This window comes from Aptenodytes forsteri, unplaced genomic scaffold (genome assembly GCF_000699145.1).
Source record: "Aptenodytes forsteri isolate BGI_AS27 unplaced genomic scaffold, ASM69914v1 Scaffold132, whole genome shotgun sequence".
NCBI lineage: Eukaryota > Metazoa > Chordata > Aves > Sphenisciformes > Spheniscidae > Aptenodytes > Aptenodytes forsteri.
In genome coordinates, this window is record NW_008795520.1 from 2,104,742 (window position 1) to 2,118,820 (window position 14,079).

The window sequence follows — 14,079 nt, forward strand, 5'->3', positions numbered from 1 at the left end:
GCACAGGTTGCCCAGAGAGGTGGTGGATGCCCCATCCCTGGAAACATTCAAGGTCAGGCTGGACGGGGCCCTGAGCAACCTGATCTAGTTGAAGGTGTCCCTGCCCATGAAAGGGGGGCTGGACTAGATGACCTTTAGGAGTTGCTTCCAACCCAAACTATTCTATGACATGGGCATGCTTTTGTGTATCTCAGTAAGTTCATAACTTTCTGTTAAAGGTATAATTACAGCATATTTTTCTTGTGACATGGCAGCTTCAGTGTGTCAAGATGGTATTCTGGAAATTGCACACAAAAGCTTTTAGGTAACTACTTTTCTCGCGATGTGGCTGTATCTATAACACAATGGAATCATAAAAAGTATGTGAGTTAAATCCAGAATGAATGACAGATTAGTGCTCTTTCAGGCCTCCTTTCTTAGATAATAAACCCAGCACTGTAAAGAGGCAAACAAGCCGTTAATAATCTGCTACCTTGAGTATTAGTCAGAGATATAAACCAAACACTCTGAAAAGACCTATCACTTTCAAAATAGAAGACAACTCGAGAGACATTTATCTAGTTATTGATAACATTATATCCAAGCAAGGGAATCAACTGCAAGATTAGTTCCCATTTCAGCTTCTAGGACTGGACTGTTTACTGCACAAAGATACTTAAGAGAAGTTAAAGTAGGAAACAAAATGGAGCAATTTTCAAACAGAGGAATCTAAACTTAATAGTCTCAAATGAATGTTTAGGGATAAAAAGCATTCTTTTCAAATGCCTGTAAATCTACAAATCTGACTCAGAAATAAGGGCACAACAACCTGAATCAATTTTTTTTTTTTTTAAAAACTCTGCACAAGTAAATAGTTATTTTTACATGCTTAACACTGCCAGTCTGATTTTCACAGGATTTTAAAGAAGTATTTTTCCATTCCCCTCCTCTACATCTAAAAACCTCCTAACAGATAATATTGCATATTCAAACTTTTCAGCATTAAACCTATACCTATATACATATGCAAACAAACCTGGAGAAAAAGACGTTTTGCATTTCTATCAACCTAGAAAACAGAGATAGAAGATTTCTGTCTAAAAATCTGTGTTGCATTACTTGGATTATCAGCAGTGCAGAAACAATTTTAAAGGGTTTTTTCCCCCCCTCTTAATTCAGAACTACTCCTATTAGTCTTCAGATAGACATAATAGCATTTTTACACTTGGCATTTCAACTTCATATTGATTTTTAGATAAAATATTTTAATGATTTAGACTCTGAGTCACTTAAGTAGTCAAAAGTAGTCTGGAAAGTACTTTAGACTTACTACATGATTTACTTGAAGGTCATGGGGGGGTGTTGGGTTTTTATGGTTTTGGTGTTTGGTTTTTTTTTAAATAAACACAATGTCACTGTTGGTCAATATCAGCTTAATATAAGATGACAGCCTTTTAAAAATAATTCATTTAAAACAGCAAATCCAGCTCTTCTGAAGATAAAATAAATTCTTGTGTAAATCAAGCAGCACAGACAACAAAAGCCCAGCACGGTTCACAATTTGCAGTATGCAGGGCATTAGGTGAAAGCTTGAAGAGTGACTGAAACTTTATGTGAAACTAAGTATTCTCACAGGGGAGAGGGAAGACCCTATAGTGTCGTTTGCATGGCATTACCACAACTTTCTTCAACATCCATTTCATTTGCTTCTTATTCAGAGCCAGCCCTGCAAACATTCACTGTCATGCCTGCCTGCCTTCAATTATTCAATGTATCTGTATGAAAGAGATCTTAAATTCCAAGAAAAGTGTAAGTATTTAGTACAAGCAGTTTTGCATGAACACAGGAAGAATCATTTGCCTTATAAACCTCCACCAGCAATCCAACATTTCCCCAAGTCATTTGTCCTGATCTGCTTACTATGCCTTGCTTCAGACAGTTTATCACTGCCTGCTGTCTCCATCTTGAAAAGAAAAGGTTTCACAATAATCATAAGTCAAGCTGCAAGGAAAAAAAAAATCCAAATATTTCAGCAATCACGGTTAAATACAGACAGACAGGACATGAAGAAAAGCAGAAAGCTCATATTTTCTACTTGTGACATATTAACAAAGTACTGCCAGAGCCAATCTTCATACTAGACCAAGAAATCTGTTTCAACATTAGTAAAAGATGATCTTTTAGAGGCAGAGCAGCACTGCCAATCATGAAAATACAAGAGTGACAAGTACTTTAAATTCATTTTCTAACGTAAGCTTGCTTCATAATTGGTTGCGATATCAGAGAAAATACTTCTTTTATGTTCTAAACCTTACCACATTGCCTCCAAGTATTTTTATTTCTTTTAGTTAACTTGTGTTTCTCATCACAACATAATCTGCAGTACTGAAAGAGAGCAAAAGCTAAAACAAGCCAGTGAAACAACGAATTTTTTTAACCTTCCCATAGTATAGGGCAAGTTGTAATCCAGGTATTTAATTAACATAACAGCCCTTCCTATACATGAGTCCCAGTCTTGGGTGAACATTGAAGTCGTCCACTCCTGCCTTCATTTATGTTGCAATTCTTCAACTGAGAAAGAACATCTACTCCTAAAACAAATACTAAGCCCAAATTCACATGACTAAATGGCTTCCAATAACTTCTGTATGAGCTTTCCTGACAAACTTGAGGGGAGAATTAATTACTGTGAAAATTAAATCAAATTATTTGAGATAACCTCCTTTTCCGAGCCATGCAACAACATGAATTTACAGAAAAGCAGCAGGGGAAAAAAGCTAGAGAACACGACTCATTCAATTCTTGTGTGTGTCAAAGGAATCACAAATGGAAAAAATTAAAATTAATTAATTACCTCATGAAACACATCTGGGTTTCCAGGGTTAAACAGTGATGGCAGTTTCTCTTCTAAACCATGTACTATTTCTGGCCACACCGAATTCACTAAGAAATCATATCCAGGAACAATATCTGCTTTTTCACTGAAATAAAATTGCAGTTATTCCATGGTTATATTTTACCATCAGACTTCTATTTGGAGGTAGGGATAACTAAAAAGACATGCACTGCAGTAGACAAAACACAGTTAAGTTTTTTTAATGTAGGTATGCCGATTCCCTTAAACTATTCTTCCTTCCAGATTTCATATCTGATCCCACAGTCTCATCAAACACAAGGTATTTTTTTATAACTCTCAAAGTGTTTTAAAATTTTATCAGTTCTGTATTTTGCCAGTGTGAACTGGAAAATGAGTACATTTCAGCTGAGAACTCCTATTCTTACTTGTGTATTTCAAGTTTTAACAGCTCCAAACTTCAAAAGAGGTACCGAGTAGAAGTAATGTCACTAATGCAATGGAAAGAAGCAGAACTTTTTCATAATTGTTCCAAGCTGTATTTAATACATGATATTGTGCTTCGAAGCAAAAGACTAAAAGCTACCTTGATTATGAAAATTTATAAATTGAGAGCAGAAGAGATACAAGCATTTAATTCCAGTTCAGTACACCACAGTACAAAGTAGAAACATTCCATTATTAAGAAGAAAGATTAAAACTTGCTGAGGGATTAAAAAATTGAAATGTTAGTAAAACTTAGGAGTCATAAAAACCTCAGCAATGGATGACTAATTAGCAAAGTAATTCTGCAGTCCCTAGGGGCTACATCCATAGTTCTGCTAATTACAGCAGTCTACTATATTAACCAGCCCGGAAACAGATGAATAAATGGATACAATTCAGTAGACCTGAATTATTTAAACTTCAAAACAGGCAATTTAATTGCATAAAGAATTAAGCACTTTTGGAGAAGACAGTGGAAGCACTACACAAATCAATTAAACCTGCAGTTCCAGTTCATGCAATACATCAGTCAAACCTCTAGGGATCATCCCCACTTTTCTGATGTACATTAACAACCCAATAACTTTTGAACTCAGATTTTTTAATAGCTTTATTTTGCCCTTTTCCTTGGATGAAGCGTACAATCATGCTTCATGGATTCACAAAAACAAGGTATCTGACACATTGTATTATGAACAGTACTCAATTCTACTGCTGAAATACAGGCTTCTCTTTCCCTCCTCTGAAGGTCTGGGCTGGGGCACCAAGAAAGTTTGTTCGCTGTTTTGTTTCGAAAAACACAGACACGAGAGAGCAACCAAACTTGACTATGAATCTTCAGGAAAGGCCAGGTAAGTTGTTCATGCATGGAAGCTAATTATGCAAAGCATTTCAAAACTATATGATACTTGCTGTAACTTTAATGCAACTGAGAGAAAACCCAAGATATTTACCTCGAAATAGCTCCCCCTGTTACTTCACGTAAAAGACGGCAATGATGAGGAACAAACTCCAACAGTTTATTGTACATAGCCTGAAGGCCATTAGGATGAGATTGAACGTACTGTTCCACAATCACCTGCCAGGAAGAGTTCAGTGTTAAATGTCAGAAAAGTGAATATGAAACACCATAATGCAAGACTCTCAGTCTACTCTCTCAAAACTCCTAACACTATAACCCCAAATATTGGGACGTTTTACTTTTTTATATTATAGTTTCCAAGTATAACTCGCCAGCTTGAATTATTACTTCCTTTAATGGGGCACTCTAACTGGCCAGATTGCCCACAAGAATGGGAATGAGCTCCTTGCTTTTAAATGTTAGCCACCATGTCCGGCTCCCTACCCACTGCACACATCACTGTCCCCTGAAGCAGTCTGTAAAGTTAAACGGGTGACTGGCAAAAGCTAATCAAACCTCAGAATAAAGTAAAAAATTTCTTCTAAATTTAGAGCTTGTTGGTCCAATCCCAAATGCAGGTAAGCCAATAGCCAAGAATCTTCTGTGACAATGCTAAGTCTTTAATGCAGCTAGCAAAGCAGTTTGTCAGGACAGTACCTCATATCCAGTGAAAAGGGATAATTCTCTGCCATAAAGAGAAGGCAGACAGTAGTTGGACAATACAGGAAAAGAACAATAGCTTTTATTTCTTGGTATTGTTCCACCTGTCTGAACACTTTTGCCTCTTGCTACATAAACAAGCGGAACGGTGCAGAAGTGGGGAAAGAACAGATACTGCAAAAACAGAGGGGAACACGACCTGTCCCCCACTGCAGCAGTTGCTGCAGCATTAGCAAGCACCCAAAGGAAGTCTGTCCTTAAGGGGAGAGGCCACCACCATTTGACTCCCTCCCCCATCCAAAAGCCAGGAGCTGGCTTTGCTTTGTAAATCTGTATGCGTACAAAGTAAAACCAGAAAAATTTTAAATGTTTCCTTTCCAACAGCAGAAAAGAAACATGCTACTGACAACGACATACAGCTCAGGTGTTATCAGGCATACTATTCTTTCCCAGGGAAGGGAAAGGCAACAATTCCATCTCTTGGCTGCTGAAGACATTACTGAGTGAAAAAAAGGTAATTTCTTTTCCCTGTCTTGATTTAGAAGAACAACTCCTTCAGCAAAAGTTATACAGATTAACTCTTCACTTGCCTTGTTTGGGAACACCGTGGCAAATGGCCACTAAATGGAAAAAGGAAGCAGATACCTTAAGGTCATTTCTGCATTTATGTTCAGAAAGGGACATCAGTGTAAGAAAAAGCAACTGTATTATTACCTACAGAAACATATTCAATACTTTTAGAAACAATGTTCACATTGCTTTTATAGGTCTTAATAAAAGTGTTAACTCTATACTATAAGCAGTCTCATTTTTTTGTAAAATACCAGTAGAGAACAAACTGTTTTAAATATCCTGAAAGCAGAAAAGAGTACCTCACATCATAACATGCCTCTCACGGTTTACTGAGCAAAGAGAATGTTATTAAACACCTCAATTTAAAGAGTAATGTCAGTAAAAGAAAATCTTGACAGCAAAGGGAAAGATACATCAATAACGTAACTTGGGACTCAAAGCCACTGAAAAGTGCTATGTATTGCAGAGGCAACGATGAGAGGAAGATCTATGCTGCCTTCTACCAACACGCACAAATTCAAGCAAGTGTATATTTGCAATTGCCAAGGCAGCTCTTGTACTTTACAGTTCTTCCTCCCCACAGGAGCAGGAAAATGAATACTGCTGAGAGATTCATAACGCTAGTTTTAAGACACCAACTTTGTAGCCCTGGCGCTGGCCCAGTTTAACTTCTTTAAGGTCAGTGAATTTAATGCATTTATGAAATACTCTGACAATCTAGTGAAAGCCAGGGAAACTTCCTGCAACAGAGCAGTCAGTTAACACTAGTAGTTATACTGTAAAAGGGCACTTATTCAGGTATCAGTAGGGAACAAATATCCTCTGAAATGATATGGAATCATTACCTGACCTGGACATAATTCCCAACACACTGATGAAAAGGGTCAAAAGAAGTTTTGGTATTATAGCAACATCGCTTCAGCACAAACCTGGTTTCTCAAGTCATTTCAAACACAGCAAATATCTTAAAATGAATTTTTAGATTTTCACTCGAAGCTTGAAACTAGAGTTACTATAATGTAATTGTAGGACCTTAAAAATGTTTTCAGTGGCAACTGCAGGTGTGCTGACATACAAGAAAAATTCAGCACAACTGACTGACTTTCTGTTACACTCTTGTGGCAGCTTACTGTCTGAGCTTTTTTTTGGAGGAATTACATTATCATCAACCACAACAAAAAGAAAAAAAAAGTAGTGTAGACTAGTCACCAACTGTTCAGGCCAGAATAGGTGTAAGAACAAACCGTGCTACAAAAAGGTGAGGAACCATTTTACAGGTAGCAGCAAAAGTCAAGAGAATTAGCAGAAAGTCCCCTCATTTCAGAAAATTCAATCAGTACTTTGTGATTGGTCCAATTTGTTACTGTGAACTGACAGCCTACTAAAATCAGTTTCTCATGAATTGAGAAACTGGCTATCTGACACATTTTTCCCACCAGACAACAGCAAATGCTTCCCAAACAAACACTTGTTCCTGCTCCTGCTACTGTCCTGGTACAGCTGGGAACTGCAGAAACTGCTTCCTCATACAATGGGAAGAAAAGGACATTGCACTAAGAATTATTTTTGCTGCATTTGCCTGCTACTGAGCCAGCCATGAAGAAATGCAAACCCCAGATCTGATCCAATTCCCACAGATGCACCCTGGTCCAGAAAAAATTGGATTTTACACCAGTCATATGCTTGGTTTAAGGTTGGTTTTTTGGATTCCTCACCCCAAGAAAAATGTAGATGAGAAAAAGAATCCCAACTGGATATATCCTGAAATCGGTGACAGGCGAATTTTTTCTTAAACAGCAACAACAAACAAATTGACATTGTGTTGGGGTTCAGTTCTCCTGCTCTCTCCACAAAGGCATTTTGAAGCTGCTAAAGAAAGCTGGAGGTTAACAGGAAAAGTAAGCATGTTTGCAAATCAATTCATTTTCTTAGGATTCTTGATTTTATCTTACCTCATCTATATAAGGTTTTACAAGCACTTGACCAACTAATGCCTCTGCATCTCGTGTTTTGTCAATTGTTGCATAAGTGCGAAGACAGTGACGTATTATGTCAACATTTGAAGTTTGAAGGCCTTCCAAGAGCAGGCCTTCCAGAGACTGCTGCAACATAGCTGTTATTCCAGCTATACGCTATGAAGAGAAACAAAATATAGTAATAAAAACAAAAGCAAAGCCTTGCCATCATTGCTGAAGAAAATTGTTCCAGAAATACCTAATTCAGCTTTCCATTTTTATTTGAAAGGTGCACAAGTTTTGATAACTGTCACCATTAAATGAACATTAACACAAGCTTAATGGGTTACTGATGCTGTTTAACACAGTATTTATTATAATAAGGATAAAAGGCAATTATTTTTCTCTGTATGTTGTAAGTTATGCGGTAACTTATCTAAGGTCCCCTTTATCCTGAAGAAATACGTCAGTAATTGTTCCTTGAACTGAACTACTATGTGTGATAATACACAAAAGCTTCACAATAAGTCACCAGGGATAACAACTGTGGCATTTACCCCTCACTGTCAAAAACTAAAACGATAGTGTGTTCCCAGCACTACTTGTCAAATTACTGCAAACCACAGACATTGAGTGACACTGGCAAAAAAAGTGACATGCCATTAGATTCCTTCTGGCTTCTGCCAAACAGCTGCTTCAGTCAACATATATTCTTCCATTTGCTAACCATTTGTCCTCGTCTCCTGCAATATCTCTTCCACTAGATCCAACTCATTGCTACACTACTTGCAGATACATTCCTGGCCCAAGACGGTCCCTTACAACTCTGTATTTGAAGCAAGTTCAGCAACACACATTAATTTAATCACAGCTGAACTACCAGTTTAACGAGTCAAATTTTTTCTCTGGCCTTTTGCATGCTATATTGTGTCCATTCATCCTAAAATGGTTCTTTAAATAGCCACAAAATTTGTTCTGAATATGCAAAGCCCATAACCCAATTGCTGACTAGTCATGAAAACACTACCCTGTTGCTCACACTTCTGTTGCTATCCATATTTGATAACTCAGTGGCCAGAACAGTCTTGTAAACTGCCCATGAATCAACGTGGTACCATGGAAGTCTTGAACTGAAATACTTTTATATTGCCAATAGACACACATAGTGAAAAACTGGAACTATGAACTACCTCGCTAGCTCGAAAGCCATCAAGAATGTCAGCTCCATGCTAATCAGCTTAAAGCATTAGCCCATCTCCATATTCACATTATTAATACTATCTACCTTTAAGTACCAGTCTTCATTTGTTCCCTCTCCCCAATGAATAGACAGAAGAAAAAAAACCCTGTCAATTCATCTTTTACGGTAGACAGTTATTACAAACAGGATATTAGGGAGATCAGCCTACCAGCCTGAACAGCCACAGTCAGGCAACAAATTTCACCAAAAGACAAAGTTGAATATATTCAAGCCAGCCACTCTGTAGGCACATTCCATTCATATCCTGGTCTGTACACTGCAGCTAACAAAACCAACATAAATCTCTAGAACTAGGCCTCGGTATCAGCAAGCAGACAAACTGCAAGATACGTTAGGCTGACAAAAATGTCTGTTGTATTTCCTACTCTTATTCTAAGTAATTTATCCTAAAGAAGTTAGCAAACAAAGCATAAACCCTCAGAAGAAGCAATACTTCTAATCAACTGATAAAAATTACCTCTTGAAACTCATTTTCCCCCATAAATTAATTCAATAAAACTCTGTGGAAACAGGCATTTCTCTTCCAATTATATTGGGTTTGCTTGATCCTACAAGTGTTAAGCTGGCTATCATGCAATACGTACTGGTCTCACTTTGTCCAAAAGGGGCGTTCCTTTGCTTTGTACTGCATGAAACTGTAGTTGATTAAATTCTGTGGCAATTCTCTCCAAAACCTGTCCAGTTAAAAGTGGGCTAGAAGAGAGACGATACAGAATGAGAATACACAGTTAGAACCTTTCAAATCAACTCACTTTCATCTGCAGCAGATAGATAATGCCCTCCCCCAATTCTTGTGGTTTAATCTAAATATTTGGAATTCTGATAGGTACTACTACAATTATTGCAATCATGCCATAGTAACCTGGAACAGACTACACGATTAGAGTTATTCTGGAGCTACTAAGGTATGAAGTGGGTGAAGCAGAAGCTGAGAGGAACATAAGAAGCTGCCTCAACAGTATGAAGCACTGTTTTCTATAGGGTAGTGCTGCTTACTGTCACATGAAAAGGCAGCCTTACAGCTCATTCTGCTGTAAGTGCTCTTCGCTATCCACATTTGTTTCTTATTTCCCTTTTCTGTCATGTGGTAAAACTAATGACAGCTATCTCTACAGAAACAGTCCTACCCCTCTCAGGTGTATATAATTAGCCAAATTTTCAGCCACTTGAGTACAATCTTGCTTCAAAACATGATTCTGCAAAGTGCCTCACCCTGACTGAAAACATTTGCATATGTTTTGTCCCTCTAGGTATCAACCTATTACTCTGTCTACCTCCCCCAACTCATTACCATGTGATCCAGCACACTAAACTGAAGAGACAGTCTCACATTCAAACAGGTTCACGAAATTGTCTTTTTCCTTCAGTGTAATTTGCACTTGCATCCCAGTCAATTATTTCAAGCGCATAGCTGGTGCATCAGTTCCAAAACTGGCTGAAAGACATCTTCCATCCCTCAGCAAGGGCAGAGGGAGAAGACGCTTTCCATGAAGTTGTTAAAAAACAAAACTTGTGAGTCTGGCTGGAATTTGTCACAAACTTTCCATCTTCCAGAAGTACTACATGTGTGGCTTGCCTGCCTCAGACTATTGCGGCAGTCCTTTCAGTTATACGTATGCAGGGAAAACAAGAAAAGCTATTTCCCATTTTACTTCCAAATGATGTAATAAACTGTACTGTAGAGAGTATTTCAGACATGACAGGATTAGTGACTTCCAAGAAAAAGAAAAAATTATTGCATGCAAACTTCAAAAAGCACACGTTTACTGAAAGCACTACAAGTAATTCAGAACTTTGGAGGCTGAGTTACATATTCTGCAAATGACCAGTCTGCAGAAGACTAAACCTGAGAAAATAGTAAAATAACAGTCACTTATTCCATCAGAGTTACATTTCTAAAGATATATACTAATGTTTGTAACTTCATCTACACCAATACCATGAAATTAAGTTAGTCCCATCAATTACAAACAAAACTGAACATTTCCATAATTTTTACCTGTTTCCTTCTAATGAGGACAATTCTTTAGTGCCTTGGGAATGTAGAATCTTCTCAATTTTCTCAACAGACTGAATAACATGAATAAGTCTCAGGACACACATCTATAATTAAAGAAAGATTTTTCATGTCTGACCCCAATCCCAATTTACATTATCTAACAACCCTGAAGATATTTTGGATATTTTTTTTTTTGTTGGGATTTTTTTTTTCTGGTGTTAAGTTCCCTCCCTCCTCCTTAATACTTGAGTCATGTCTCAGTTGAAGTATTGCTCACATAAGCCCATAAAACCCCACAATGTTTGTCACAGATGTAGAACAGCTGTTCTTATCCAATTTTTACCAAGTTAAACACAAAGACAAATGTTAGTTCCTCCCCCTCATATAGAAATTAAACTTCTGTATTTCAATTACATTCATAGTAAGCAAGTTTATATACTACTACAAGCAGAAACAAGTAACTAATTAAAAAAAGCCAACCAAACCAAACGTAGATGTTTTTGGCAAATAAAGGAAAATAAAGATTTATGATCAACTAGACACTGTAAAAGTGAAGTCTGTCAACCAAAATTTCAATCATTATTTTTACAAGTACAAAATCCTGCACAGTGTGTATCTAGACAGTCTAAAACTTTTAAAATTTCATTTTCTCTGGGTTAATGGCAAAAACAAAAGTTGCCCTAATGAGGCTCTTTCCAAGGTAATCATTTATCTGTTGTACCTTTTTTCTTCTAATATCTTCCTGTCTAGTCATTCGGTCATCTACTGCTTGAATTCCTTCACTGACACATGACTTAAGACTCTGTGAGAGAGAAAGTCAGTATGAAAAGTTGGCTTCCCACTTAAGTTTTAAAAAACATTAACTCAAAAATCTAAACTTAAAACAGGAGACAGATTAATACGAATATAGGACAAATAAAAGCTACAGTACATCAACTGGCCTCTAAGTGAAAAAAAAAAACCAACCAGAAATAAGACTAAATAACTGAACTTATAAGCTGCTCCTAAAGTACTGCCACCACAAGTATCATTATTTCAACCAGAAGCGTTCTTTTAGTACCTTACAGAGAACAAACCACCTTTCACGCAGAAATAAGCAATAAAAACAATACAATTTTATGTCTTGAAACTGAAGTTATAAATCAGATTTAAGTAGCATTTTTCACATAATAAATATTTCTCTGTGCTAACTGTGAACCTATTTTCTGTTTCAGACATCAAGGCTAAGATATCTTGAAGGCACATTTATGCAGCAAACATCCCTCTGAACCAGCTGCCAAGATGAACAAAAATTGCCCTTCACTAAATACCAAGTCACTGTGGAAGAGTCAGAATAAGACCGACCGTCAAGAGGGTGATCTTTTACGGTTAAACCACAGGACTGAGCAAAAAAGTCCTTAGTGGGACTGTGTTGCATCTGATTTATTTACTACCATCTTTAAGTCACTCTAATATTAAAACAGTTCAATATGTCACCTTATACTTGTCTTGCAAGAGTCCATTCATTTATCACATTTAAAAAATCCTTTCTCTCTTCATTAAAAGGCACTACAGAAAATGTAAATTTACTACTACTACAACTGCTTGAAAACACGCCTCTCCTACTACTGCTCTAAGAAGTCAATTGTCAGAGAAGTTTATTATCATTATTATTAATGTGAATAAAAGACATTCTATATATCATATGAAAGTGAGCTGAATTTTACCAAGCTGTGTATGATTGTTTTGAGCATACCATAACTTCTTCCCTTAACTGTCCCAAGGGTACTGAAAGCTGATTAAGAGCCTTGTCCATGCCAACCTAAAGAAATCACCACAAAAATATTTATGACTTTTTTGATAACTTCATATGTGAATTACTGACAAAGCCTATCATTTTACAGACACTAAAAAAGAACTGAGAAATGATACCTCCCTTTATAGTCTCCAGTTTTAAGTGCAATGCAAAAATACGTTACCTCTAATACAGGGATAAAGATATCAGACTGCTTGTCACACAAAGCCAAAACTGAAAGAAAACCTTGACCTATAGAAGTTTTTCTTCCAATAAAAATGTTAAATCTCACTCTTTCAACCTATATAATTGGAACCTGGAAGAACTGGAGTAAAAGAGCAGGATACACAGTGAACAAGACATTTTAATATGTAAATGACTAAAATTCTCAGTCAAGTGTTTGCCTTGAGTCTAACTTCCTAACGAATTGATTTTTTTTTAAGACAAAAAGCATATATCTAAAACATTTATTACGGGCCAACAGCAATTCTTTACAGTAGCTATATTCTACAGTAACGGTCTTTCAGTTTCTCTCAGTGCAAGGGGTCACAGTTTAAGATGTCTTAAATCTAATCATGCCAAAATACAAGCCGCATGCTTTTCATATGAAAAATAAAAATCACACTAAAACATGTTGAGTCTGAACTACATAGTAAAACTTAGTAAGACTTACTAGATTTGTTGAGAGATTAACAAAATCTGCATAGTCCTTATTTATGAGTTCTACCATGGCAGTTTTAAGGAGTTTGTAATAGAGCTCCAGATCCTCTCTGAGCTCTTCCAACTGCACTCGTTTCCTGCAGTCTGATACAAAGTGATCAACATCAAAATCCGGCTGAAAATGAAACAGGAAAGAGAGAAGGATGTAAATGAAAAGTTCAAATCAGGAACACACCCACCCCACCCCCAAAATAAAGTATTCCATATGCCAGTGAGCTGACCAAACTGAAGTACTGGGGGGCAAAAAGACTACTTAACGGAGTAGTTGTCAATGTTCCAAAGTCTTGGTCTTTAATCTCACAAGCACACAATGTTGTGGGTCAGAGTACCAAAAGACTAGCTCTCCAAAATACAAGGTTCTATACTCCCTGCATACACTTTAAAAAACCAAACAAAAACCCAAACAAAAGTCGAAATACAGTATTACGAACTACTTTGAGCTCCCTAAGCAACGAGGCCTGAATGCTGGTTATCAGTCTACCTGCAACTTGGCTTCAAAGCACGCAGGGTGCGACCTGGAGGAAGTATGACTCGGGTCTGCCCTAGGAGGTGAGCCGCAGCACCCGGCCCCGGCCCGGGACACAGACACTCGGATCACCCGGTTGCAAACCTGCCGGCTCTCTCCTCGGGCAGGCCCCCCTGCTCCGCCGCTCAGACTCCGTTTCAGTCTCGCCAAACTTAGCCGTAACCCCTGCTCGGATGCAACCGCAGAGGTGCGAGCCGCCTGCCTTTGCAAACGGCCCGGATCCCTCTTTCATGACACACTCAGCGCTTCTCTGGGGGTCACAGCCCGGGGACAGAGCCGTGGCGGAGCTCACAGATCTCGACCAAGGCTCCGGGCTCCTCTCACCCACCCGGTAACCCGCCACCCCCCGCCTCAGGAGGCCCCCCGCGACACCCCGGGCCCGGCGCACCGC

The 14,079-nt window shown here is 37.9% G+C and overlaps 1 protein-coding gene across 1 annotated transcript in view; it reads right to left on the reverse strand.

Moving 5' to 3' along the window:
* COG2 (component of oligomeric golgi complex 2) overlaps window positions 1-14,079 on the reverse strand; it is a 61,521-nt gene that overhangs the window by 20,200 nt on the left and 27,242 nt on the right. Inside the window, exons 3-10 of the mRNA XM_009281816.1 lie at window positions 13,116-13,277; window positions 12,404-12,469; window positions 11,390-11,470; window positions 10,669-10,772; window positions 9,254-9,362; window positions 7,406-7,585; window positions 4,273-4,397; window positions 2,834-2,960 (exon numbers count right to left, since the gene is read on the reverse strand). Coding sequence (XP_009280091.1) covers window positions 2,834-2,960; window positions 4,273-4,397; window positions 7,406-7,585; window positions 9,254-9,362; window positions 10,669-10,772; window positions 11,390-11,470; window positions 12,404-12,469; window positions 13,116-13,277 — 954 coding nt within the window. The remainder of the gene's footprint in view (window positions 1-2,833; window positions 2,961-4,272; window positions 4,398-7,405; window positions 7,586-9,253; window positions 9,363-10,668; window positions 10,773-11,389; window positions 11,471-12,403; window positions 12,470-13,115; window positions 13,278-14,079) is intronic.